Source organism: Zonotrichia albicollis, chromosome 2 (assembly GCF_047830755.1).
Source record: "Zonotrichia albicollis isolate bZonAlb1 chromosome 2, bZonAlb1.hap1, whole genome shotgun sequence".
Lineage (NCBI taxonomy): Eukaryota > Metazoa > Chordata > Aves > Passeriformes > Passerellidae > Zonotrichia > Zonotrichia albicollis.
The window spans coordinates 42,176,867-42,202,486 of NC_133820.1; the positions used below are offsets into that span (position 1 = coordinate 42,176,867).

General features: G+C 42.9%; 1 protein-coding gene across 3 annotated transcripts in view; it reads right to left on the minus strand.

Annotated features, from left to right (window-relative positions):
• The window catches only part of TEAD4 (TEA domain transcription factor 4), a 50,921-nt gene that overhangs the window by 24,574 nt on the left and 727 nt on the right, over nt 1–25,620 (minus strand). Inside the window, exons 2-3 of one of the 3 annotated variants that reach the window (XM_026797722.2) lie at nt 17,777–17,831; nt 11,824–12,078 (exon numbers count right to left, since the gene is read on the minus strand). The exons of 1 other annotated variant lie outside the window; for it this stretch is intronic. In XM_026797722.2, coding sequence (XP_026653523.1) covers nt 11,824–11,830 — 7 coding nt within the window. In that variant the 5' untranslated portion in view covers nt 11,831–12,078; nt 17,777–17,831. The remainder of the gene's footprint in view (nt 1–11,823; nt 12,079–17,776; nt 17,832–25,620) is intronic. One more of the 3 variants, XM_074534938.1, reaches the window with a different exon arrangement.

The window sequence follows — 25,620 nt, forward strand, 5'->3', positions numbered from 1 at the left end:
CAGCCGTGGCACGGCACCTCTATCCCTCCACAGAGCCTTCCCCTGGGAAGCATGGCACCAAAAAAAAAGCAGTTGAGAGATACTGCCTTACAGAACATTCTTTACCTCTCATTCTTAACAGATGAATTTCCAAGGGCAGCAATTTGGCTCCCATTCCATCTTACACTAAATGGCAAAATTTTGCATTCAATAGTTATGCAGGAAGGAATTGCTAAGCGCATTGAATAAGGAGGCTTTTGGATTCTCCATTTTACACCTGTGCACCTTTGAATATAACTGCAGAGAAGTGTCTTCCTGTAAGGAAGAGGGATAATCAAAGGAAATTCCCATCACCATAGAAAGCATTTTCCAGTCCTACCTCAAATCTTCATGCTGACTGTTAGTAAAGGTGTATTAATTTTTCTGCCTCTTGTAAGCAGTATCTCTTTAGGACTTACACTTCCTCACACACCTGTTGCCAAAGAAAGGGAGATCAAAGAATTCAGTGATCAAAATCCTTTCAGTGGGAAATGGCATGGAAGTGTCATGTTTCATGGAAATGGCATGTTTCTTGGTAGATTCAGTATCTTTCTGTACCCAAAGCAAAGAGTAACAACTACCTATAAGTAGTTCTAGAGGAGAAGCAACTATCCAGCTGTATCCAGGGAAAGGTTTATCAAACCAAGGTCAAGAAAGCCGTCTCAATTCTCATTTCAATCTCTTTGTGTCACTTAGTGATATCTCCTGGGACATGACTATCTCCTTGAACTTATTTAATTAACTGTTGGTTACAATCAGCATAAACATAATGAACTGTGTGCATCAGACAAATAAATCTAGACAAAAGAGGGAAGGTAAGGACACCTCATCTGTCCACAACATGTCAGTGTTTCTCTGTGCATACAAAGCAAAACCGACTGCCAACCAAGTCCTACCAGACAGATACTTTAGACAAAAGCAGTGTGGTTGCGTGACCACACAGCGCTAACTGCCACTGGGGTCTGCCCCATCCATAGCTCCCTCCACAGCCTAACTTCCCATCTCTCATTCCACTGTTTCCTCCTCCCATCTATGCTAAATGTCCTCCTGGACATCAGCTGTGCCAGAAATGTGTCAGAAACCACATTTTTGTCTTTTTGATGGTTATCAAGATGCACAGACATCCAACTTCTACTAATATAATAAAGTTTTAATGCTGCCTTTATTAAGACGCACTTTTCATCATAAACCATGTTTTTTCACCAGAGCCTTGGTGAGAAGATTTTGTTTGGTTCCTCTACTCAGGAGGCAATATTGGAACTTAATACACCACTATGACCATCACACAGTGATCATTTCCCATGACCATGGAAAACCATATTGCATTTTATGGCACTGACCCATCCTATGAAGACAGCTTTGACCCCACCAGAGCAGAACTTCAGTGATCAATAGTCAGGTTCAAGTTTCCATAGCAGAGTTACACACACCAATGAGTTTTATATTCAGCTGGAAGAAGAAAATTTCCTCACTCTGATAATTTATTCCCTGCTTGAATTTTCTCAGGGTGAAACTTCCACACAAAGATTCTCTGAGCTCATGCACTCCCTACAGTAAGGGGATTTTGAGATAAAGAATCAAAGAAGGATAGGCCAGTATTTCTGAAAAACATCAAAACAGACAAAGCCTGAAAACACAACGTTGAAGTGATTAACACCATCACAGTCAGCTCTGCCCCAAAATACCAATTTTCATCATTTGACTGTGCAAGTTCTGAGCTCCTTCCTCTTCTGAAATGAGAAATTCAAAGCTTTATTTGGTGGGCAGAACGTACCAGTCAAGCCCCTCACATGGCAGTCGGGTGATTCATCTGTCCAAGGTCATAAAACTCAGTTGTCTCATTCACTAACTGGTCTAAACACTGAAACCCTCTTGTGTAAAAGGCCTTCTGCTGGAAAGGTGTTTACCCCTCTCCTTTGCCACTGCACAGCCTAAATTCACAGCCAGAAACACAAACAATGCTACCACCATTTAGAAACTGCTGTTTCTTGATGGTCAGTTTAAGATGCTTCACACAAGGCATATGGATGGGGGATAATAATTATAGACACTGCAGTTTTTGGGAAGCCTCTTACTCGTCCCAAACAAGTACTGGAGATAAATGAAAAGTCAGTCACCATGGGTGTAGTTAGAACAAAGTGAAGGTTTCCCTCTCCTTAGCTGTCAATCCTCCTCCTGCAACATTCCATCAACTCCTGTGTGCAGCTGTACCAACTAAATTGATGGGAAAAGGGGAGGGGGACAGGGGAGGAAAGACTAACATGCACCACTCTAATTACCAAAAACGAAAAAAATACAACTCCCCATCCTCACATGGATTTTGTTGGTTTTGATTTGTTTTTCCCCCCATCAGCCTGTTTTTAAATGGATTGGTGAACTAGTTCATTTTGTGGTCACATTAACCACGGCAGTGGCACAGCAAAGAGAACGGAGGAAGAACTGGTGCAGAACCTCTTAAACCAGTTTTGCCACCAGAGAAACTGTAGCCTGGAACTGTGCTCCACCTAACCCTCACACACAAACAGGCTGGTAAGAAAATGGGCAAGGCACTTCCTGTGCTTGCATCATTTGTCTGAAGGCTAAACAGCGTTAAACTGCCTTCTAATTACTGCCCCAAGGGCATGTGGAGTTATTCCTTGTAAGGGTGAGCATTTTCTAGGGTACAACAATGGACACAGGCAGAAGTCCCTCCCCATCAGCCTAATGGGAAGCTCCAGGCAATGCAGCTCTTCACCACACCTCAGTCTTTAATAGTGCTTTTCAGTGCATAAATTGAATGTCCTCATCAGCTGTGTTTTCCCACATTATCGCCTCAGGCCACAGAAATGTAAGTTAATCCATCCAATAAGTCCTCTTCCATATACACGTTAAGGGCTGCAAAAGGAGCAGAGCTGGGACTTGTTCTGGTACTTTCCAGGGTTAAGACTGATAAGAACCCTACAGAAAGTGTTTAGATTCAGTTTGGCCTGGAAATCCCACAATTACACCAAAGCAGCTTCATATAGTAACATGAGTCCTTCATATGCCAGGGAGTGTATCAGGTAACACCTGAAAGAGCCAGTAACAATCCTACATGGAAAGGCATGTCAAACCTACAGATTTCAGTCTCTTGGGACACCTGAGAATGACCTTATGGAGGCACTAAGACACTTTACTCACCAAGGCACCGGTTCAGAGAAACTTGACTATTGAGGGTAACACTGAAACCCATCCTTAACTGTAACAGCGTTTTCCAGTTAACATCAGTCCAGGTTCTACATTACAGACCTGCACAACCATGCAGTTCTCAGGGCAGCTGCTCTGGTCTGGCTCAGTCCTGTGAGGAACCATGACTGCTTTACTTGGCAAGGAGAGCAAAAGAACCCAGAGACTCTTCTTGCATTATATAAATAAATGAATACTGATTTTTTAAGTGGAATGGCTGCCACCACTCAACTTCTGTTCATAGCATCATGATTTACAGTCCATCCATTACTTGTGATCACTTTAAGCCATTAACTTATAGAATCAGCAGAAACAAATGCCTGGACACTCCTGAAAAATGTGGTTGCCTTTCCCCCTCCCTCCCTCTCACCAGGACTGTTCTAATCTGGCAGAAATCTGTCCAGCTCATTTTGCCAACCTGGTTTGCTATCAGTTTAGCAATCTAACATGCATCCACAAGGAGTCTACTAGAAACTGGTGTTTGCCTAAAGAACAGGAGCACAAAACTGGAAGCAGAGCAGGGGAGCAAGGAAGCAAGATTAGCAACTCCCTCTTTCCTTCTGCTGTGAACTGTAAGGTCATCTCACCATTTCTGAAGGAAATATACTCTTGGTCTCAACACAACAGTTCTACACCATCACAACATTATCAAGAATAGTTGTTAAAGACGTCACACTCTGTAACAGATGAAAAGAGAATGTGAACAGAAAAATCTAGCAGAAAAACAGATGAAATAATTGCATAGTCACCCAGGGACTGGTCTGGATAATAGCTGAATTCTGCCAAGATCATGAAAATTCCTTACAATGGCTTGTGATATTCCCTGTTCCTTCCCACCCTGCTCGCTTTCTTCTAATACCAGCACAATTCTGTTCCAGATTCTTTAAGTACCTGTTCCCTGGCTGAGTTTACAGTGTAAGTCTGATAGATACCTGGGCAACCATGATTCAGGCAGGAGAGCAGGAACGTGAGGACAACAAAACTATTTAAGCTGTAGAAACACCTAAAAATGCACATGGATCCAGAAGGAAATTTGCACAAATCTAGGTGCTTCAGCTACCTTATATATGAAAACTTCTATATCTAGATTTGTCAAATCACTTTCCCACAACTTTAGCCATAAAGGATCAGACTAAAAATGAACATCACAAGTATAGCTGGCTTTGCCTCTGGGCCCAGGAGCAGATGAAATGACTTTTGAAGGTCTTTCCCAGCACCATTTTCTATCATTCTATAACCTAAGCTGATGATGCCCTGTTTATATGCAGGAAGGCTCCTAATCCCCAGCCAGGGTTGAAAGCAGCACTGAACTGAGTGCCACACGTGCTGTGTGTGTTTCCCTGCAACACTGCCATGCTTAGAAACCTGCCTGAGTCTGCAGCACTTGCAGTCAGCAGCTTGGGCACTGCTATTGGGTTACCTCAGCAAGCATTGGTTACACTCCCGCCCACAGACTCCTGGAAAAGCGTTTGCAACTATTGTACAAATCAAACCCAAGAGGAAAGAGGAGTGATTCTAAAGGCATTTTACATGAAAAGTGTTCAAGAAGCAGAGACAGAGCAAGACTCTGGCTGTTTATGTGCATGGAGTGAGACTGAGAACGTGAAGAAGTACCCAGAAGAAGAAGGGTCACAAGTTCAAGGTGACAGCAATGAGCAGCAGCTGCTGGCTGTGCACCCTTCAGCAGCAGGTGTACCCAGGCCCCAGAGGTTTCAGTCAGCCCTGCCAGTGACCAACAGATTTACAGGACCATCTGTCTGGGCACAAACTGCACGCAGCCTTCCCAGCTTTGCTGCCCAGATCTTCACCACACACAGACAATACAGGGCTTGTTATGGATTAGCTAATGAGCAACTGTTTAGACCAATAGACAGCCCTAGTTCTCCTGTGCTCATTATCTGGATCCTACATGAATGGGAACACTGCTTGTTCTTTTGGCTGTAAAACTGGCTTTTTCTGAACAAGCAGCTTCCCTTCACTTGGGGTGCTAGCAAATGGGAAGGTAATGTTGTCTCACACTGGTTTTGTTTAAGGAAAGCCTCTGAAAGAGACTTTAAAAGAAAGCTCACTTGATAGGTTTTTCATACTTGCACTGAAGAGTTCCTTTTTTCCTAGGCCAGGTGTCCACACAATGTGCATATTGACATTATCGGCTCTGTCCATGTATATGCACACCCTTTCTTGAGAAATGCTGTCATCCTTCTCTAGTCAATGTGTGGCTAATTGACAGAAGACAAACTCTGAGAAAGCACTCCTGGAATTTACCTAGAAGTCTGCTCTTTTTGTTTCAGACCTAAGGAAGGGCTCCTGCGTCAGTCACTTAAATAAACATGCTCATGTCACAAAACCACAGGTAGTATGAATCACAATACTAACAATTGACCAAAAAATGCAGACATTTGCAGAGTAAAGCCACTTAATGCCCACTGTTCTCTTGTTTCCTGTGTAAAACCACAGCACTTCCCATCTGGAATCCTCCTCTTATTCACAGATACATGTGCACATGCAGACACACCATTCTCTGGGACTGGTTCTACAAATACAATCCTTAGTTTTGTCTGATACAGTTTTCAAAGCCCCCAACAACAGCACTTCCACTGTAGCCTTTCATAGGAGAGAGATGCCTCAGCACTGAACACCATGCTGTCCTGAAGCCTTTGCTGATATCCATCCTATATTCCTCTTTCTCCCCCATTAATCCTAGTCATGCTCACATGTTCCACATAAAATCCCTCTCCCTCCTAAATGTTAACACCCTTCAAATATTTTTAGACTGTTATTATGTGTCCCCCCACCCTCCACCTTTCAGTCATCACTTAGCCAAGCTATGTATATTTAGCTGCTTTAATCTTTCCTCCTAAATCAGTCCCTTCAACCCCCAGAGCTCAATGTTAAGTCTGGTATGCTTGCTCTTCTCAGAACTCACTCCATGTTTTTGAGATCTTTCTGGTAACGTGTTTGCAGAATCCTGTCCAGAAGATAGCTTTACATGCACTTGTTTTAAAGAGAGAAGACACCCAAGTCACTGGGCACTATTAACTTTCATTTTCCATGTTGGGTTTTTGTTCCCAGATTTTGAATTCTATCTGAATTTTTAAAGTATTAATGAATATTTGGTTCATTATTAAGAGTAAGAGCAATAATTATTTCATTAATAAAAGTAAGAGCAATAATTAATTATTTGGTTAAGATCAAAGTAAGTAAAACCAAAGTAAGTAAGAGCAATAATTAATAATTTGGTTAATTAATAAGAGTAAGTAAGAGCAAACTAGCAATTGATAGTATTGAAGACCATTGTGAAAAAAGGAAGTGGGTTTTAAAATGTAAAAGAACACTAAGGCTTTTTAAAATTAAACTTTTCAGAAAATCAATGGAAATGTGTAAAGTTATCTAAAAGAAGAGCAGAAGCAAAACAATAACATGCAATGAGGGAAAAGGATGAAAAATGAAATATAAACAAGTCTTTAAGTTAAAAGGCAGGTGAGTGGATACACCTACAAAGCAAAAATCTGGCCTACTAAATTATAAATCAGTTAAACTGTATGTGTCATCTACAATGCAAAAACAAACAAAAAAAAAAAAAAAAAAAAAAAAAACAAAAAACCCCAAACCAAGTTCCTTTCTGACAATATACCACTACAAATCAATTTTATCTTAGAGAATTACAAAAAATTTGAAATTTAAAAATTAAAAAGTCAGAGTAAGAGCCATAAGGGTTAATGCAATGTTGCCAATGAAGTCACTTAAATGTGATGAAAACTCTGTGGCTGAAGACATATGCAATGGGGAAAATGTAGTACTACACAGCTCACTTGGTTTTTAAGCCTGACAGATAAATATGGGACTACAAAGCTGCTAAAAAAATCAAAAGGGACAGGAAAAATTTATGCCCTTTATTAAACCAACAAAATGAAGCCCCCACAAAAGGAGTCATGATAATTTTGATAACATGTAGTACTCAATAAGATTGCTACTATATTTATGTTCAGTACTAAGCATGTTGAGGAAAGATGCCACAGCCAGTACTATTAACTGGAAGAAGATTCCTGGTGGGTTGGTATTTCAAAAGTGGCAAATTTCTCAATACTTAAGAAATGCTTGGAATTAATGCAAAAATATTTCTTTTCATGCTTGCATGGAGAAAACACCAGTTAAACTGACATACAGCTTAACACAAAGAACCATAAACCTGGCTTACAAAGGAGATGGAAGGAAAAGCACGAGAAACTCCAGCAGAAGTTTAACCCACTGCTCATGTCTCCAGAAGTCTGGCTTTGTCTAGCTGACTACAAAGAACAAGAGCCACACAAAAGCCAAGTTGAAAGATGACTGAGTGAAACAAAACCTCATTATTAAGCAACTCCAGAAACATTACACCTACCACCAGAGGGGAGGGCAAAGTCTGCATCCTGACCAATTGTCCACTAATCCAAGTTTTGTCTGTCTTCTAGTGTTTAAAATACGAGATTCCTTTTTTCTTCCAAAATCATGGGATAAAGGGCTGTTCTGGAGTTCACTAGGTCATAATAATGGAAGGGACAGGAGCTTCAGAAGTATCTCTCTGAGGGGTATCACAGCTGAAATAGAAATTTAGCAATTACCTGGAACATTCAGTTCAGTGTCAACCGAGCACATTCTCAGCATGTTTCAATAGATTTGACTGAAACATCACCAGGTAAGAGGCTAAACTATAATACAGGAGGAAAGCATTTTAAGACTCTAACCTTGTAGGTTTTATTTTAAATAATAACCATGCTCCTCCCTCTCCTGAAGAAGTGTTTATGAGCCAGGACAGGCAGTGTAAGTTTTATGTTTCTTTGGATTTATGTGTTTGCTTGTCAGTTCTACTTTTAGTGACTCTTTGAGGTTGGAGAGAACATTAAATGATAACTTATCCCTTTGAGATAAAGGCATTGTCCTGCAAATTTACCTAATCATTTCAGAATAGAGGTGGGAGGGACATTGTGACCTGGCAGCTTTTAGCATCAGACTGACCTTTCATCCCATCTTAAGTCATGTTGTAAAAGCAAGACTTTGTGGTTCACTGCCTGCTCCAAGTTTTAACTAGTAACACGGTTGACTGTCCTGCTTCTATCTCTCAGCCTCTAAGCTTTGGACATCTCTAAGTATCAGCAGTTCACAAACAGATGGCACCAGCCTGGGAGATGGATGACTGCCCCCAGCTGTCTGCCCCTCCCTGCTCAGCACAGAAATGGCTGAGCTGTTTGAAAAGCAGCTGCCAAGCTACTGACTCCTTCAGAACAGCCACCCAACAAACTGCCACCAATTCTAGACCCTCTTGCAAAAACGTGCTCCAAGCCAGGTGCTCCGGCGGTGCAAGGGAGCACTGGACAGCTAAGATAATAATCATTAGGTTTTTTCCAAGATCTTATTGTCTCTCTTGTAATGTCAAAAAAGGTTTGCAAGTTACCATTTCTTATTTCTCTGTTCTCAGTAATGTTTGGACACCTGGTCTATTCAACATCTCCATGAATATCTCACAAAGGTACTATGCTTTTGCACTCTGTCTAATCATACTGAAGATGCCAGGAGACACCCAACACCTAATTCTGTGACAGCTTATTTAGTACAAATGCTACAGGTATGATTTCTCCCACGGAAAAACATTATTGGAAAACATAAATGACATATTTGTAATGCTGTACCCCCACGGTGTTCTAGCAGGCAGGACTCATAAAATTATTCTGCAAGACCTTAACGGTACCAGAAGTCACCAGAGCAGAAAGTGCCCCACACTCCACACAACGACTTGGAGAAAGGACAGCATTCCATATCACAGGAGACAGCTGCTTGTGCCTTAAGCAGGTGGCCAGCAAAGCCTGCTGGAAAGGGCTGGCACCCAGAGAGGGCTGTGCCATGAGCTTACTCAGTCAGGATGCTGCCTCCATGCAGGAGTGGAACCTGTCTAGTATGGAAAAAGATAACGAAAGGAAAGGCAGCAAAGGAATCAGGACACAGATTATCAGTGTACAGAGAAGAGCTTGGCTGACTTTGGAGTGAAGAGGGGATGGTGCTCACTCTGCAATCAGCAGTGCTGCCTAAAGAGCTGTAAACAAGCCAGCTTTGAAGAGGCAGGCAACATGAGCGTGAGGCCTGTTTAGAGGCTGAAACACAACTTTCTGTGCAAATTTAAATGCATTTAAGCAAAACAGCAAATTCTTCATACTGCCTCAGTACACTTCAGCTAAAAGCCGCCAGTTTTGAACTGACAACAGTCTGCTACACAAAAGATGAGAAGAACATAAATTGCACATAGAAGAAATTCTGAGACCTGGAACATCTTGCCCATAACCACACGAGCCACTCCTCAGTGAGAAACAGTGAAATGGTTCCAATTTTGTCAGGGGAAAGGGGCATAAAGAGCTCTCTGTAACAGCTCACCCCTTGGTTCAGAGGGCTCTGTGCAAGTCAGTCACAGGGTGGATAAATAACCATCCCTTCAGAGGCAGGGCCAGCTCCACAGCGAGCCTGCCCTGCTCCACAAGCTGGCTTGTGAGCACTGGAGATGAAATCAGGGACTATATTTATTCTCCCTGCCCGGTCATATCTTTCTATAGATCCCAGACCGGGCCCCACTTCCTTGGCCTGGGTCCTGGAGACAAGTAAGCAAAGAAGGGCATAAATCAGTGCCTGGGTTCTGTCAGGAGCACACTGAACCAACAATCCACACCAGGAACAGGTGCACTGAAGGCAAGCAGGGACACTGTCCCATTTGGAATAGGGAGGGAGGGCTTGCAGAAAAGCTCTTCATTTCTTCTCCCTGAGCCTACCCTAAACCTTTCACCCTGCAGGAAGGTTATTTACCTTCTGCAGTTCACCAGTCCAGTCAACCAGGTGTGTTCCACTTAACACCAATCCATGCTAAGTCAGGCCCAGCCAAGTGTCACTGGCTTATGTATCCCTTTGTGCTTCACTTTTGCTCATTTTTTTTCTTGTCTTTCACTCTCTGCTCTGACACATTCGCTCCAAAACTGAAATACTTCAGGGGCAAAATGTTTAGTAAATTACTACACTCTTAAAACACAACTGTAATTTTTCACCAGTAATTTTAAAAGTCACCCATCATGAAAAGCAGTGCAGACATACAGCAACAAGAGCATGTCACTAGTTCATGCTTAATAACCATGGGGTGGATTCTCAGGTAATATTTTAGTCTGAGTAACATTTTAATCAGTCCCCAAAGAAGCTGTCTTACTTTGGTCTCAGTCATGGTTGCTCATTCCCAATCTCACCATCCTTTCTCTAAATACCAGCACAAGATGCTGGGCAGTATCGTAATTAAAGTTCACATCTTTTCTCCTTTCTGGCCATGTTAGTTTTAAATGGAATTAGTTCCCCGGCTGCTTCCATAGCACAACCATACAAACGCCTGCACCAGCTCAGAGCAGGAATTGAAGTCTGCCTGGGAATACTGGCCCCAGATTAGCCTCAGGGTGACCAGCCTTACCCAACCCCGATTGCTCTTCCCAGGTACAATGATGTGTGTACCCAGTAAAACCATCCACTGCAGATAAGGCCCTGTAAAAAAGACTCCACCCACGCTCCCGCAGTCAGAGCAATCCATTCCCTTGCTCGGGGAACAATGGCCTGATGGGTGGACAGAAACCTGCAGAATTGCTTGTGAAGTGCCCCATAGGAAGCTCCAGGGCATGCACGGAGCATCCCGTGATGGGGCCTGTGAAGACGGGCAGATTCCAATGTATGGGGTGGGGGGTAAAAAAGCAAGCACCGACTGGGTAGAAAGAGAGCTGTCTTCCATAAGATCCTTGCTAGAGTTTGGAGAAACTGTCCACCTTGAGACTGAAAACCAAATACTGGGTATTTAACCTTTGCTTTGCATTACCAGGTGGATTCTTGCAATTCTCAGCTAGAGAATCCAGGCCACACTAGCTTTTGGTTAACAAAAATCAAAAGAATTTTTTTAACTATGGAAAAGGTCAAAAAAACCCAATTCATGTATAAAATTGACTTCTGCTGCAGCTGCATGCCAAAGCCTCTCTGTACTCAGGGCTGGGTATCTAGTTAGCTAGATGAGAAGAATCCACAGGTGAAAGATACTTGTGCCAGGGCTATGAGACCGCAAACTGCAATGAAAAGCAGTACACAGAACTTTCTGCCCTTAACATCTGAAAAGTGTAGGTAGCTAAAGTAGGTAGGTGTGGTGTTTGCACAGCAGCAGAGCCATTCAGGGCTTCAGGAGCTGAGCTTCTTTCCTGTAGCACCAGATATGCAGATCATTAGCTGTTCTTACCTCCAACAAGAGCAGTGAAGAAGAGATACCATAAAAGATAGGCTTTGTCACACCATGAAGCCGTATATTTATATATAAAGATTAGTTCAGTAGCACATGCTCAGCTCTGAGATCTATATTATGGATAATCCCCTGAAAACGATACCTATAACACTTTCTGCTTCATCAATGTCACACCCATTTTCCTAAATAAGACTCCAGGCAACCAACAGCACCAGCCTGGGAACACGTGAGAGAAGGGAATTCACTCAGAGCATCATTTGGGCAGGGGCAGGCTGTGTGGAGCGTTGTGCTGTGACCTCTGTCTCTCTCTCTCTCTCTCTCCTTACCATACATCTTGCCTTCGTCGGACAGGATGATCTTGCGGCGGCCGCATGGCGGGTAGATGGCTAGCGCTTCCTGGAAGCTCTGCTCGATGTCCGGGCTCCACACGCCCTCGGCGTCATTGTCGATGGGTTTGTCCAAGGCCTCGCTGCCCCCCGAGTCGTTGCTCCCCTCAGGGGAGGTGGGAGAACTCCACTCGTTGGAGGTAATGGTGCCAGCTAGAAACTCCAAGGTGCCACGCGGAGGAGCAGACTCAGAACCTGCAAGGGCAAGCACATCCCACCGGGCAGTTAGAAACCCTCCAAGGGGATTCTAAAGCAAAAAAAGCTGAAAAAAAATCTCAGTTAGGAAGGGTTTACTTCAAGTTTATCTTAAAGATAACTCAACCACATGTTGGGTTTTTATTTGTGTTGAGATGAAAACATTTTCTACAAATCCTTCTGAAAAACGGCCTGCTCCAATTTCTCTTTGGTTCATTAACTCTGTCACTTCCCAGCTCTCCTCAGGAGTCTTCTCGTGTCTTTATCTCCTTTATTTCTTTCTCCCTGCACTGTCATTGTCCATGTCACTGTTATTTAACTTTCCAACGCACACATAGAGGGATTCAGCCTGTGTGAAAGACTACAGCAGTGATGAATTATCCAGTCATCACTGAGCACTGGGATTGAAATTTTCTTAGATACTGTTTCACTGGATCAGAGTTAGTAGTTGGTGTCACTTCTAACGCTGACATTTCTTCTCAAGGATCAGCTGTGCTATTAAAAAAGCCATTCCTGGACAGTTTAATGCAGTGCCTTCCAAACCCCATATCCTGGCAGGAGCAGAAGGCACCATGAGTACAGGGATGACAGCGCCAGGTTGCAGATCAAGAACCAAGGTGCTTAGCCTGTTGTTACTGCTCATCCTCAGAACGACTTTGGGCAAATTCCTTCAAGTTTCCCCTGCCTCTCTGCTCCCTTACTAGTCTCAAGCTGTTAGATTTGCCACTGGGCAGGAGCAGAATTTGGTTTCTCATTGAACCTAAGCAGACAGCTGCTAGCTCTTGAAAACTACAATAAATTACAGTCTACTTATAAATGCCTACAGGAGAGCTGAAGCCTTTGAGTGGAGCTGCTGAAACACTCATTGAGAAATTGACTTCAGACCACACAGACACTTCCAGTCAACCAGGCAGGAGATAAACGGCTTCTAAAGACACAGATAATTGTTCTGCCTTAATTCCAAAGCTGTTTGTTTATCATTTTAGTAGCTTTGTTATCCGGGCTAGAAAGAATGTTCACAAGCCAGCATTTGAGAATCCAGCCAGAGTTCAAAACTTCCCTCCCTCTTCCCTCTCTCACATTGAGCTGGGTAGCAAGAAAATCAGAATAAGGACTGCTTTTCGAAAAGCAGCAGAGTCATCAAACCTGCACTGAACATGAGTAAGAAGAGAAGTCTGACATGGCAACTCTCTAGCTCAGAAATATCACAGTGAAAATGTAAAGGGGAACACAAGAGAAATTTGGGTGTGGTATTTGTCAAAAACTAGTCATTAAAAAAAAAATACATGCAGTTTTGCCATGTCGTAGTTGATCTAGGGGGAAAACAGTCCATTCATTCAAGCTCAGAACTTCAAAAATTCAGGGCTCATAGCTCCAGAAACTTTTCTGACAAACTTTATTCAAGTCTTTCTTTAGTTTCTTATCTCTTTGGATTTTATAGTTTTTAAATCTTCTCCAAGACCATAATGACCAGATTTTTTTTTTAATAAAAGCTGAAATTCTTGCAGCACTTTAACATTTCAAAACCTGAAATTGTAAAGATTTGGCAACACTGGCTCTCAGAAGGTTTTGCTGCTCCTTAATGACTTTAGACAGCAGCAAATACATATTTTACATCTCCATAAGCTAAGGAAATAAGACAATACTGTGCCTTTGACTAATTGCAATACAGACAATATAAATTAGACAAATAATTAGACACAGCATTTTGACTATGCAGCATTTTAACAAATGGTGCACAAAGACATTTAGAAAACCCAGTATATGACTTATTTCCTGTGAGAGTATTTGAAACACACAAATCACTGGAATGGTCTTCCACAGCACATCCATTCATTTCAACATGAGATTATTTCAACTCTCTTGATCCATTTAATGAACATGGAAAGAAATAATACAATGGGAGATGAGAGGGGCAGAGAGGGGAACACACACTTGGCTTTTTACCACTGGGGCAGACATCCCAGCACACTGTGAATGGCACCAAGGTCAGCTGTGTGACTTTAAGAGACCCTGAAATGAAGGGTAACAGTTGCGTCCCTCCCCAAACATTCCCCCTTTCACTGACAGATGCTAATAAAAAATTACATGGGTAATTTTAAGAGAATTTAAGAGATTGTCCTGCTGGGGAATCCGTGTGGAGAAGTAAGCTTTCCACAGGGAGACACTGACAGGGAAAGAGAAGTTACCTGCTCCAAATCTTCCTTCCCCAAGCACCCCTAGTCCCTGGAGGCTCTGCCGATCCTCTACAGTAAACACACATCAAAATATCCACAAACACAAGGCCCAGGCTGGCTGTAACTTGTGGTGACAGGCTGAAAAGCAGAGGGTTCAGAAGGAAACCCAAGGTGTGACAGCAAGTGCATTCATCACATCACCTGCACTGGGAGCTGCAAATCTCACAGGAGCCAGCAGGTTTCACACCAAGTGAAAACATCTCCAGCTGCTCAACTACACGGCTCCCAAAGCCACAGTCACTGGAAACTACAGGTCTGCTGTCAGGCCAAATCCCCCAGCAATGCATACAGGCAAAGTCATCTCCTAGGGGATGAAGGACCATCATGACCATAAAAAGCATCTGCTTTGAATCCAGTTATTTTCATCTCCTTAGTGTCCATGCTGACACAGGGGAATACCTAGCAGATGATTTCATCATGGCACACTCTTAAGCTGAAACTCAATAAATATCTGAAGCATATCTCTGAAGCATAACTCTCCTCCCCCCATCACACACCCTGATCATTTCATATTTTACAAGGCTTGGCATCTGCACTAAGTGCTTTTGGTGACACAGGAAACTTTGGGTCCATTCTAATCCAAGAATAACTGGAGAAGAAAACATGTCCTATTCAGTGCAGTGTCAACTCTCCAGACTCTGTTCTCCAAATCTTAAAGAAAAGTTGCACTGACTTGACTTGAGCAGATGTCATTCGTACCTTAAGAGAAATCCACAAAGCCAGAGACAGAATATGTGAACTTTCTCTAACGTTGGTGTAAATCAAAGGAGATATGGAACATAATAGCAGTGACAGAAGAAATTATATAAGTCTTGAAGTGATCAGACACTTTTTTTTTAACGCTTCTTACTTTTCCTGCTTTGCCCAGCAATGTTAGTTTAATCTCAAGTTACAGAGGGTCAGCAAGAACCAAAGTGTGCTATTGTGGTCAATTCCAACTTTTCTGCACCTTGTGTCCTGATTCTGCTTTCCCTTCTTGGTACTAAAGCTATCCCTGATGGATGATAAAAAATGGGGAACCATACAGATTATAAAATCAAGGATGTTTGGCCATCTCCAGCTAAAACCTCTGTAATTACTCAGATTACAAAACACACTAGCAAAACTTTTGCTTTTATTTGCTGACTTCTGAAGAAATTCCATAGACTGAAATGGCCATGGAAATCCTTATAACTCTGTGCCTCTGGATCACTAAGATGCCAAAGGCTTCAAAGGCCTGCAAAGTTGTCTTAAATAAAGTTGCTTAACTGGTGAGGTCCATGTGCAGTCCCAGGCAATGCTCTGTGCCAGCAGCAATAGCAGTAATTCAGGGAGCTCTGGTTGAGTGCTATCTGATCTCTTGGTCTCTGCTTTGGCTCAACACTTTCAAGCCTTCTGTTTCCTGCACTGTTGATCTGAACTCGGTGGCCAAGATGACCACTCATTAAAGTAAGCAAAGCAAACTAAAAAAGAAGCTGGGGGTTAAACCCTGTGCTAAATGATTTTATTAGGATGGCAAACTGGAAAACTGGCAGTGGAATTGCTTCCCACTGAACGAGCAATCAGGTAAAAACCAGAGGATTTTTCAGAAGCATGAGAATGCTGAATGTCTTATTTATAAGAAAAGTTTCTATAATATTCATTAATAACATCTTTAACAAAATACAAGTGTTTCAGTTAGCATCTACTTTCTATTTGCTTCTGCCTTCTATTTAATGAACTACATGCATACAGCCTGGTAACTTTAATGGTGATTTGTATTACCAAATGTTCTAATATTACTAAATATTTTAGTACTTGTTAATTTTTTTTTAGGTTCTGCCTGTGCAAGAGTTTGTAATCACAAAGCTCTCTTCTGATGTGGAGGGAATTTGATTCTGAAAGCACTAAACAGACGTCCTAAACATGCTCAGACAATTCCTTTCCCATCTGAATTCCCTCACCAGGCACAGTTCTTAGGAACAGAGTAGTCAGAGGATGTTGTCCCGTGTTCATAAGTGCAAGTTTTGCCAGAGGTCACAGGGCTTGGTGTTTTTTCTCTTGGGATTCCTTTAGCCTGAACTTATGCCCCACTCCTTGCCTTTTGTACTTCTGCAATTGTACCTTACAGTTTTCTTTATCTTGATCTCACTCTTATTTTATCCAGAGATGATTATGTGTCTTTCTTTGTGGGGTACAGTGATGGGTTCTCCCCCAGCTTCAAAGACACAAGGCCCCTCAGAGCACATCCACCTCCTCACCACAGACTCTCTATCTTCCTTCCTAATGTTTCCCTCTGTCCAAATCCTGTTTCTTACTCACTCTTGCTCCCTGTTTTTCTTTCTGCCATGGTCATCTCTTAATGAGTCACCCACAAAGCAAAACCGTGGAGTAAACACAAAAATCTTCCATCTCCAGCAGCTTTGGCTGAAGTGTTCCGATTCTGATAATTTCAACACTAACCCTCTTTCCTTTCACACGTGGTATCTCATTGAGATTCAGAGATCCTGCAGGGCTAGACAGCTGCCAGGAGCCCTTCAGCAAGGTCTTATTGACAGGGAGCACATCTTTAAACAGACTCCACAGTCTGACACATCTGCTTTCTAATATTAATCCCTCAGTCATTACTGTTGGTAACAGCTCCCTCTTAAGTGTTTGTGGCAGCTGCTCAACACAAAATCATACTTTCCTGTGGATCTGAAAAATTGCAGCCAGCTGCCTCCAGTTGTTCAGTTTTCTTAGAGCTGCTCTGTCCCAGAGGCTCCCCCCAGCCCACGGCCACCCCCTGTCCTGTTGGAATGGAGCACAGCCCAGCAGGCAGAGGGTCCCCATGGAGTCACTCACCCCTCCCAGGCAGGGGCCCCTGCCAGCACAGCCCTGTGCAGTCCCACAGGCGGTTCCACTCCTGCTCCGGAGCTGGCGGCTGCTGCTGCTGCTTCACCCAGAGCATCCCTGCACCCTCTGGGTGCCTCATCCACTGCAACTGCGGGCTGTGCCGCCAGGGATTGCTTCACCTTACAGGTGCTCCTGGGTGCCATTGAAATGCAAACAAACCCCAACAATTCCGGTATTCGCCATTGGGCGTAACGTGAGCCAAACACTCCTGCTATAGAGGATTCGAACCACATTTTCATATCTGATCAGTAGTAGGAAATTTTGCAAAGAAAAAAAAAATCGGTTCAGCCATAACAGATGATATCCTGCTTCTCAAACTTTAAAGTTTATTTTATATATGTGTATATATAGATATATAGATATAGATATAGATATAGATATAGATATAGATATAGATATAGATATAGATATAGATATAGATATAGATATAACAATAAGAAAACCTGGAAACTGGAGCAACCAGCCACTTACTCCCATCCAGAACACCTAGCAAAAGAACTTACACAATGCAGTAATACAAGGAGATTCGGGTTTAGGGAAGCAACAGTCCAAAATACAAAGAAACCTATTACTCAAGGTACTAGATGGAAGATAGCAGTCAAACTTACCAGAGGAAGAAGACTGGGAAATTCTATGGGACACTACAAGAATAGCTTAGTTCCTCTGAAAGAGAAAAATTAGTGCAATCAGTAGATGAGTAGCTCCCAGATGGTGCAACTCAAGGACTGCAGGAAAAACACACTGGAAAGGGAAAAGGTGGGGAAAGCAAGTATTCAATGATAAATAAGACTGGTGAAGGCTTGCAGACAAAAGAGGAAAAAAATAATGGATATATTTATAGGGTCTCTACAGAAAAAAAATAAGAATGCAACTGAAGCAAGACCACTGAACTGTTCCTAGGAAGGTAATAGTACTTTTGCAGCACCAGACAGCAACCAGTTCCTCAGGCTCCTTAGGAGCTGCACTCCCATCATTAAAGCAGCCTGGAGACAGTGCAGATGGGTGGGTGCAGCTCACTGGGCCTCTTGAGAGGGCTTCACTCAAACACTCCAGAACAGCTTAGCCAGGGGCTGAGCCTGGCTGTGATCTCACTTTTTGCCTCAGGCCTCCTGCAATCCTGAGTAATGCAGGCTATTCCCTGTGAATAGCCCTATCCACCCAGGACAGCAGAGTAGTGCTGCATAATCCCATGAATAAAACCAGTTAAGGTTAAGTGTTACTGGCTGCAGAGGAGGTAAAAGCTCTTAGCAAGCAGCAGTGCCAAGCAAGGAGGAAAGAACTGAGGTCAAGGTAATAAACTCATTCCATCCACAGGCTGCACGGTGAGATTTTTGTCTCTGTCTCAACACTGAGTAAGACTGGTTTACAAAGGAACAGCCTCAGATCATATCCAACAGGAGGCTGGGCTCCAGCTGAATGCTTGTCACACTGCCTAACACAAAATCGAGCTCAGTTTGTTTGCTGCACCGAAACTGCCTGCAGCAGCTGCTGTTCAAAAGGCACCTGACTTCCCGAGCAAAGCAAAACAACTCTGAAATTATTGCAGCAGCCAGCTCTGGCTGAAACAGAGAGAGGATGTAGTGTCCAGCAGAGTGATATAAATCAAAGCAAGGAGAGAGGAGGACTTCCATCAGTGCAGCCCTGGATAATGCAGTCAAACAGGATGTGATGAGATAAGGCTGTGTGTGGCCTTGCACACCATCCAATCAGTTACATTTGAGATAAAGGAAACAGAGCACAGAGCCTTGCCGCCCTAAGGAGGGGAGGAAAAACCCCACAACCCAACAGCAAAACCGAAAGGCCAGCTCTGATCCCACCGTGTGGATGTGGCCAGCTCGGGGGTCGCTCCTGAGCAATGGGCAGCTCCTGCCCCGCTCCCGCGTACAGGCCGCATCACAAGGCCGCCAGCCTGGGACTGACAGGGTAGAGTGAGCACTGGTGATTCATTTCTCAGCTGGGAGAGAGAAACCAGCCAGCAAGGGCAGCCGAGATTGACACTGCCAGGTTGTGCTGGGACGGAGCCACGCGCTGGGCTGGCCCCAGCTCCCAAAGGAACAGAGGAATTCCTGGGGAGTCACTGTTATCTCCCATGTGGGAACCGTTCCCAGAGCTCCCATTCTCTCTGGCTTTCCAAGACATGTGGCATGTGTTTCACAGCTTCCCAAAGAGATGAAGGTTGTGGCAGGGTGAAAATGGCTAGTCACCCTGGTGCTAGCAGCAGCAGGCCCAGGAGTCATTCTCCCTGGAGCTGGTTAGAAAGCAAGGAACCAGGAGGGAGTAAAATAATCAACATCCCTTCACAGAAGCATTGGTAGTGTCAGCTAACACAGGAAAATTGGAACTGTCCCTTTAGGTACAGGCAAACGTAGATATTGACTGACTAAAATGACTTGAGAATAACCAAGCCAAGCTAGAGACAAAAAAAAAAAAATCAAGCTGAGCATCTTCCCAAAGAGTATTATTCACTTAATCATTAAAGGATAGGAACTTGCAATAGCAACCTAAAAAACCTTCCTCCTAAACGAATCTCAGTTGTTACAAAAACCTCACCAATGGGCTCAAAAGCCCTCATTTTACCTATGGAAAAAAATAGAGGATGAAGATGTAAGTGAACCACCCAATAGAAAAATCAGAATAAGGGTAAAATCTAGACAAGAACTTCAAGGCAAGAAAAGGTTAACTTTAAAAGTGATTTGCAATTGCAAGTGGTAACTTCAGAGGGGCTCATGTCTAGAAATAGAGCATATTTCAAGGGTTTGCTGACAAGTAACACTAAGCTGAGACTCATAATGCTCAGTTCATGATATCCAAACCAAATTCTTATTTCCTAATCCTGCCTCCTGTTCATGACATTTTTCAATCTCTTCTCTAGGGCTCAAAGATAGACACTCCAGCAAAGCCTCACAACTGTGACACACCTAGCTCCCCATGACACTAATGGCAGAACTGAACATGAGCTTAGACAAGAGACAGATGTTTGCAAATTTCATCCAATGCACTGAAAATGTTTAGCTCCAAAACGCTAGTCAGACTCCAAGAAAAGAAATAGCTGAACCTGGGCTATGAGACTTCCAAGAGAATGGGCAGACAGTGATGACACAACCCATGAATGCAGTCAAATTTCCCTTTCTGTGGCGCTTGCAGGTGGTCTGTGTTGTGGGCATGGCCTGTCTGGTCAGGACTAAGCCCTCTGCTAAAGGCTCAAGACAAATGCAAATCACTAACAGGCAGAACAGGTATATAAAGCGGGACCAATGCTCAGTGCTCTTTCGAGTTTCCCTCCTTCAGCCAACCAATTACACGTGTGCTTTGATTTTCGCAGAAGTCAGGCATGAGCTCAAAGGGGTTTGATGCTTGTTGTAAGGCAATGCCTAAGCAAAGAGCAGCCACGATGAAACATCTCCATGAAATGAATGAGCCCTACCCATGGGGTATCCAGACACCACCCCAGCTCAGTTTTGGGGTACACACCCCATCTGCATCATGCAGCAGATCAGCATTCACTGCTTACACATTCAGTTCTTAAGGCTGACACTGTGAAAGCCAATGTTTCTGTAAAACAGTGTGAAATTTCCCAGCTAACACACACCAGACACTTCTGCCAGATTCCACTGCTCCTACCAGTTTGATACATGACACAGTAAAGCCATCCTCAACTGAGACCAGTGTAATTTTGAGTTCAGAACTCTTTCCTCTCTCTACATGTGGCATAAACCTGCAATCATCTCCAACTTGCTGAACACAGAACGATTTCACTGAAAGCACATGAAAATCACAAGAATCTGTAATTACAACCCCAAACCTCAAGCAGGAATCTGTTAAAAAATAATAAAATAAAAAAGAAATGTCAAAAACTGAAAAACAAACCTGTCCCCAGATATTACAGGAAAGTATGAACCTTCTGATTTATCTCTTTGCCCTTCCAGACCCTTTTTGCCAGGAAGGTCAACAGGTTATATACTTTCTGCTGGATTAATCTACAGGAGAACAAGGGCAGCTAGCCAAGCAAAACTAGATTCTTAAAGGGACACAGCCATCCACAGACTCTGCTCCAGTTTTTAAAGCATGTCCTTACAAATAAAACCTGTGACCAAAAGCAGTGGAAAAAGGTGCTGATACTCTGTTTTTCAGTTTGCATACTGGATGGATAGAAGCAGAGATTTACATGTCCTACCTGCAGTTATTCTCTTCTGATTACATAAATCCTTCACAAACTAGTGGAGGCAGAGAAATAAATATATTTTTATTAATTTCATAAAGATAATTCAAAGAGCAGTGAGTGTGCTTGGATATAATCTCCTTACACAAACCTCTCTTTTACACCTTTTTTTTCCCCTTAAGCTGACAAGATTTTCAAACCAAAAGATCTGCCTAAGTCCTGCTAGTCTGGTACAAATGAGCTTTATTTCAATGAGCTTACAGAGATGTACGATCAGGTAAAATGAACTTAGGACACATTAATAAATCCTCCCTTTCCATTTCAGTATACACCTGCTCCACATTCTCTTGACATTTCCTCTTTAGTTCAAGCAGTCCAGGTTACAGGAGATTACACACTGCCTGGACATCTATCATTAATGATTACCATCCTGCTGGAAGGGAGGCACTCTGAGGGCTACGCTGATTTGTTTTCTCTTTGGCAATAGCAGAGCAGATGTTCTGAAGGCTTGCACCCAGGCTCTGAAAGCCACTGGCACTCACGTCTCAGAAATACAGGAGGGTAAAACACCTACCCTTTGGCAATCACATTCTAACGAAGGTAAGAACAAGGTAATTATAAACCTACAAGAGAACAGAAAAACAGAGCCAGTGACTCAGCCAGTAGCACCAGGAACTGGAAAACCTGCCCCTCCCTAGCAGGAAAACGTCTAATTCATATGGTGTTAAAAACAAAGGGGAGTGACTGCATCATCTCCAGAAAAAGGAGGACCCAAGGGGCAGGAACAATAAAACCAAAAACCTACCAAACCCTCCCCCCATCCCCAAAAATCCCCAAGAACTCAAAACACCACCACCTACCCTTAAAAATCTCTTTCTAATAATCTAGTCTCAGATCTTGTAATGAGCTCCATACATGCCAACTCATGGCTTTTTTACAAGGCTGTACAAAGGAACATGCTGGGCATTTACTTAGTTGGCAGAAGTTGCAAATATATGAACATCCGTTACTGTAAATCCTAATAAACCTGATTGCTCCTCAAAGGAAGATAGAAATGCTGTGAAGGCAAAGAATGAAAAGAACACAGTGACCAAAGCAATTAAGTTTAGATTTAAAATAGCATTTGTTACTCTCCACGGAAATCACAGCCAAAAATTACTCCAGATTGGCTTGGACAGCACGGATCATATTGCTAGAAAATTGAATAATGGCTTCAAAACTATGCATAATTATATATATGATATATGAGAGACAAACAGAACCAACAGATACAGAGGGCATCTACTGGGATGCTGCAGGGATCTTTGCTAGTCCAGTTGTCTTTGACATCTTAATTAAAGATCTAAGACTGACTCAAAGTAATGTTAAAGGAACTTGCAAGTGATACAGAATGAAGTTTACAAGCACCAGTGGGTAGAAACAATTCAAAGGGTGTTAGTGCAAAAAAGAAAACAAAAGAAGAAAGGGAGAGAAACAGGACTATGTTGGAAAAGTAATGCAAAGAAAACCCAGAGATAAAATCAAGGAAAAAGCCCGGCCAGAAGCAGGAGCTAAAGATAAGCAAGAGTGAGAATGCTGAACAAATGAGAGAATTGTCTGCAAAGCAAACGCTTCTGCAAAATGACCAATGTGACTTTAATCTGCCTGGGCTCAGATATCACTTCAGGCAAGGAAGAGAGATGAATCACTCCAACTCGTGGAATACTGGATCTCATTCTGACAAAGAAACACAGATAAACTGAAGAAAGTGTAGAGTATAAAACCCCTCCGATAATTAAACCTAGAAAATTGAAAAATATTATCATTATACCCTCATTAGTAGCTTGTAAGAACTTAGGAGACGTAAATGCAGAGAGAAATAATAACCAATAATTTCAGAGAAATACACACCAAGGAAAAACTGCAGCAGTAGAGTAAGAAAACTTTTCTGATGTACACGGGGTGATAAAAAACTTGCCCCAGAAAACTTTTACATGCCATGGGGGAGTGGGAGGGAAGAACCAAACCAAATCCCAAACCTAACAAATGAACAAAAGACAAACATGAGCTATGGACAAAGTATAGTACTTCTTTAAAAAGATGTAATACTAAATTTTACATTTTTAAGATAAGTCATGGTCAGAAAAAACAGAAAACTGTATTGCTCTCACAGGAGCTACTGTGAACATGGTCCAAAGAACTGCTTATGGTAGGGAAAAATGTCAATGTTGTTAAGAAAATGTCCCCATTCTTCTCCCACCCTTCCCCTCCGAGTCACAGCACCCCCTTCTCCAGACACACCAGCACATGACCATGTGATTGACTTGACTGGAGAACGGACAGATGGGGCTGAAAACCAACTTGTAAAAGTGATAAAACTTGCTAAGAGCATTACTTTTCCTCTGGATCAGCCCCGTGGCAGCGAACAGCAGTGCCAGAGTCCCTGCCAGTGACAAAGCACAGAGATGTGACAAGTAAGGAAATGGGCACTTTGAGGCTCTGGGGACACGTCCACAGCAGTGCCAGCTGAAACCTTTGTGGATCCACCCCTTGGCATCCACTGGGATGGAACCAAGAGCTGAAAGATACAGAAAAGGACACGTAATACCAAGGAAGGAAAGCTGTGAATAAGCATGCAAACAGAGTTCAAAGCTGTAACTCTTGGAAACAGTACTTTTCAGCAACCCTCTCAAAACTCTACTTACTCTGCTTGAATTCTGTGAAACTAGTACCTGAATAAGAAAACCAACAGCAACTGTGATTTCATGTAAGCCACAGACAAGATACTGTGACACGAAGCCCTTTTTCTCTTTAAAGCTTGGCAGAACTTTTTTCATACCGTTTTCCCACAGATGTTCTTCAATACAGCAACATTGAAATACTTATCACAATAATAGCCTAAAATACTTCAAAACCATCGGTAGCATTAATTTAAAAATCAAAAATAGTGGCAGGATCCCAGACAGCAGAGAAATTCCTAGTAACCATTCTCACGAACATTTATTTGCTTCCAGGATCCACCTCCAAGAGGACACAAACAATGAGCTGATAGCCCGGTTTAGAGATTGATAAGGCGGTTGAATGCTCAAGTTTGATGGAGCCATTCCCACTGGGATTTAGGAAAACCTGAAAAAGTGACTGCACCCACTGCAAAACAACCTGAAAATGCGATTGGCTGTCCTTCACTCTGCCAACCCGAATTCCAGAGAAAAGCAGAGTCCCTTAGCATCCAGCAGCCCTAATAAATAAATCCCTCTGTATTCACTACAGGACGATCCCAGGCTCATCTCTGTCATGAGAACAAGCTATCGAAACCAAGAGGCTTTAATTGCACAGGTGAGAGTGGAGCAGCACCAGCCCAGCCCCAGCACTTGCTGTGTCCCCACTGTGCTCTCCCCTCGTTCTGCTCCTCTCGCTCCTCCCCGTCACTCTCTGCCCCGTCCTGCTGCCCACTTCCTTCTGCGGGAGAACAATGAAACCTCTCACATCTACCCAGACAGATGGACAGACAGGTGAGCCAATGCTCTGCTCACTCTGCACACAGACACCGCCATCGGGTCCTGGCAAAGCCGACCTGTCCCCAGCAGCAGGAAAAGTGAAAAATAAATCCAATCCCTAAATCTCCCTTCCTCCTGTTCAGCCCGCTGCACTTCACAAGCATTTTGCATCGCATATTTGTAGAGGAGTCACAGAACCCAACTCTTAAGGTTAGAAAGTAACATGAGTGTAACTCCAGGTTAAACAAAAACAAAGGTGTAATTAGTCGTGGTTAGTTCTGAGTTTTTCTTTGTTTTTGTTAGGGTTTTTATTTAACATATGTGATCGTTCACTATAAAATACTTCTGTAGAGTTACACTTCTTCCCTCTTCTGCAAAAAAAGCCTCATCTTTAGCATCTCATGCAAGAAACTGTTTAAACGGAATTATCTGCACAAGAAAAAAGATTACCCCGGAAAGGTTTTTGTTTGGGGTTTTTTTGTGTGCGCTCGGTTTGTTTGGGGTTTCTCTAATCCTTTCCTGTGGCATGCCACCAAAACTCAACTCTAACTTCAGAATAAATGAACTGGGAAAACATCCCCCCATCTTTTGGTAAATGCCCTACAACAACCTACGTACTTCACACAGAGAAGCTTCACTATGATTTTTTTTTGTTCTATTTTTCCCCCCGAAATCATCGTCCGTAATTTACATTAAAATTTACTACATTAAGCACTGCTCCTCCTTTCCACCCTCCCCAAGCGCATTTCTACCAACCATACAGAAACCGCTATTTCTCCCCCCCTTCCCATCATCGCTACAGTTTCCAGCGAGTTCC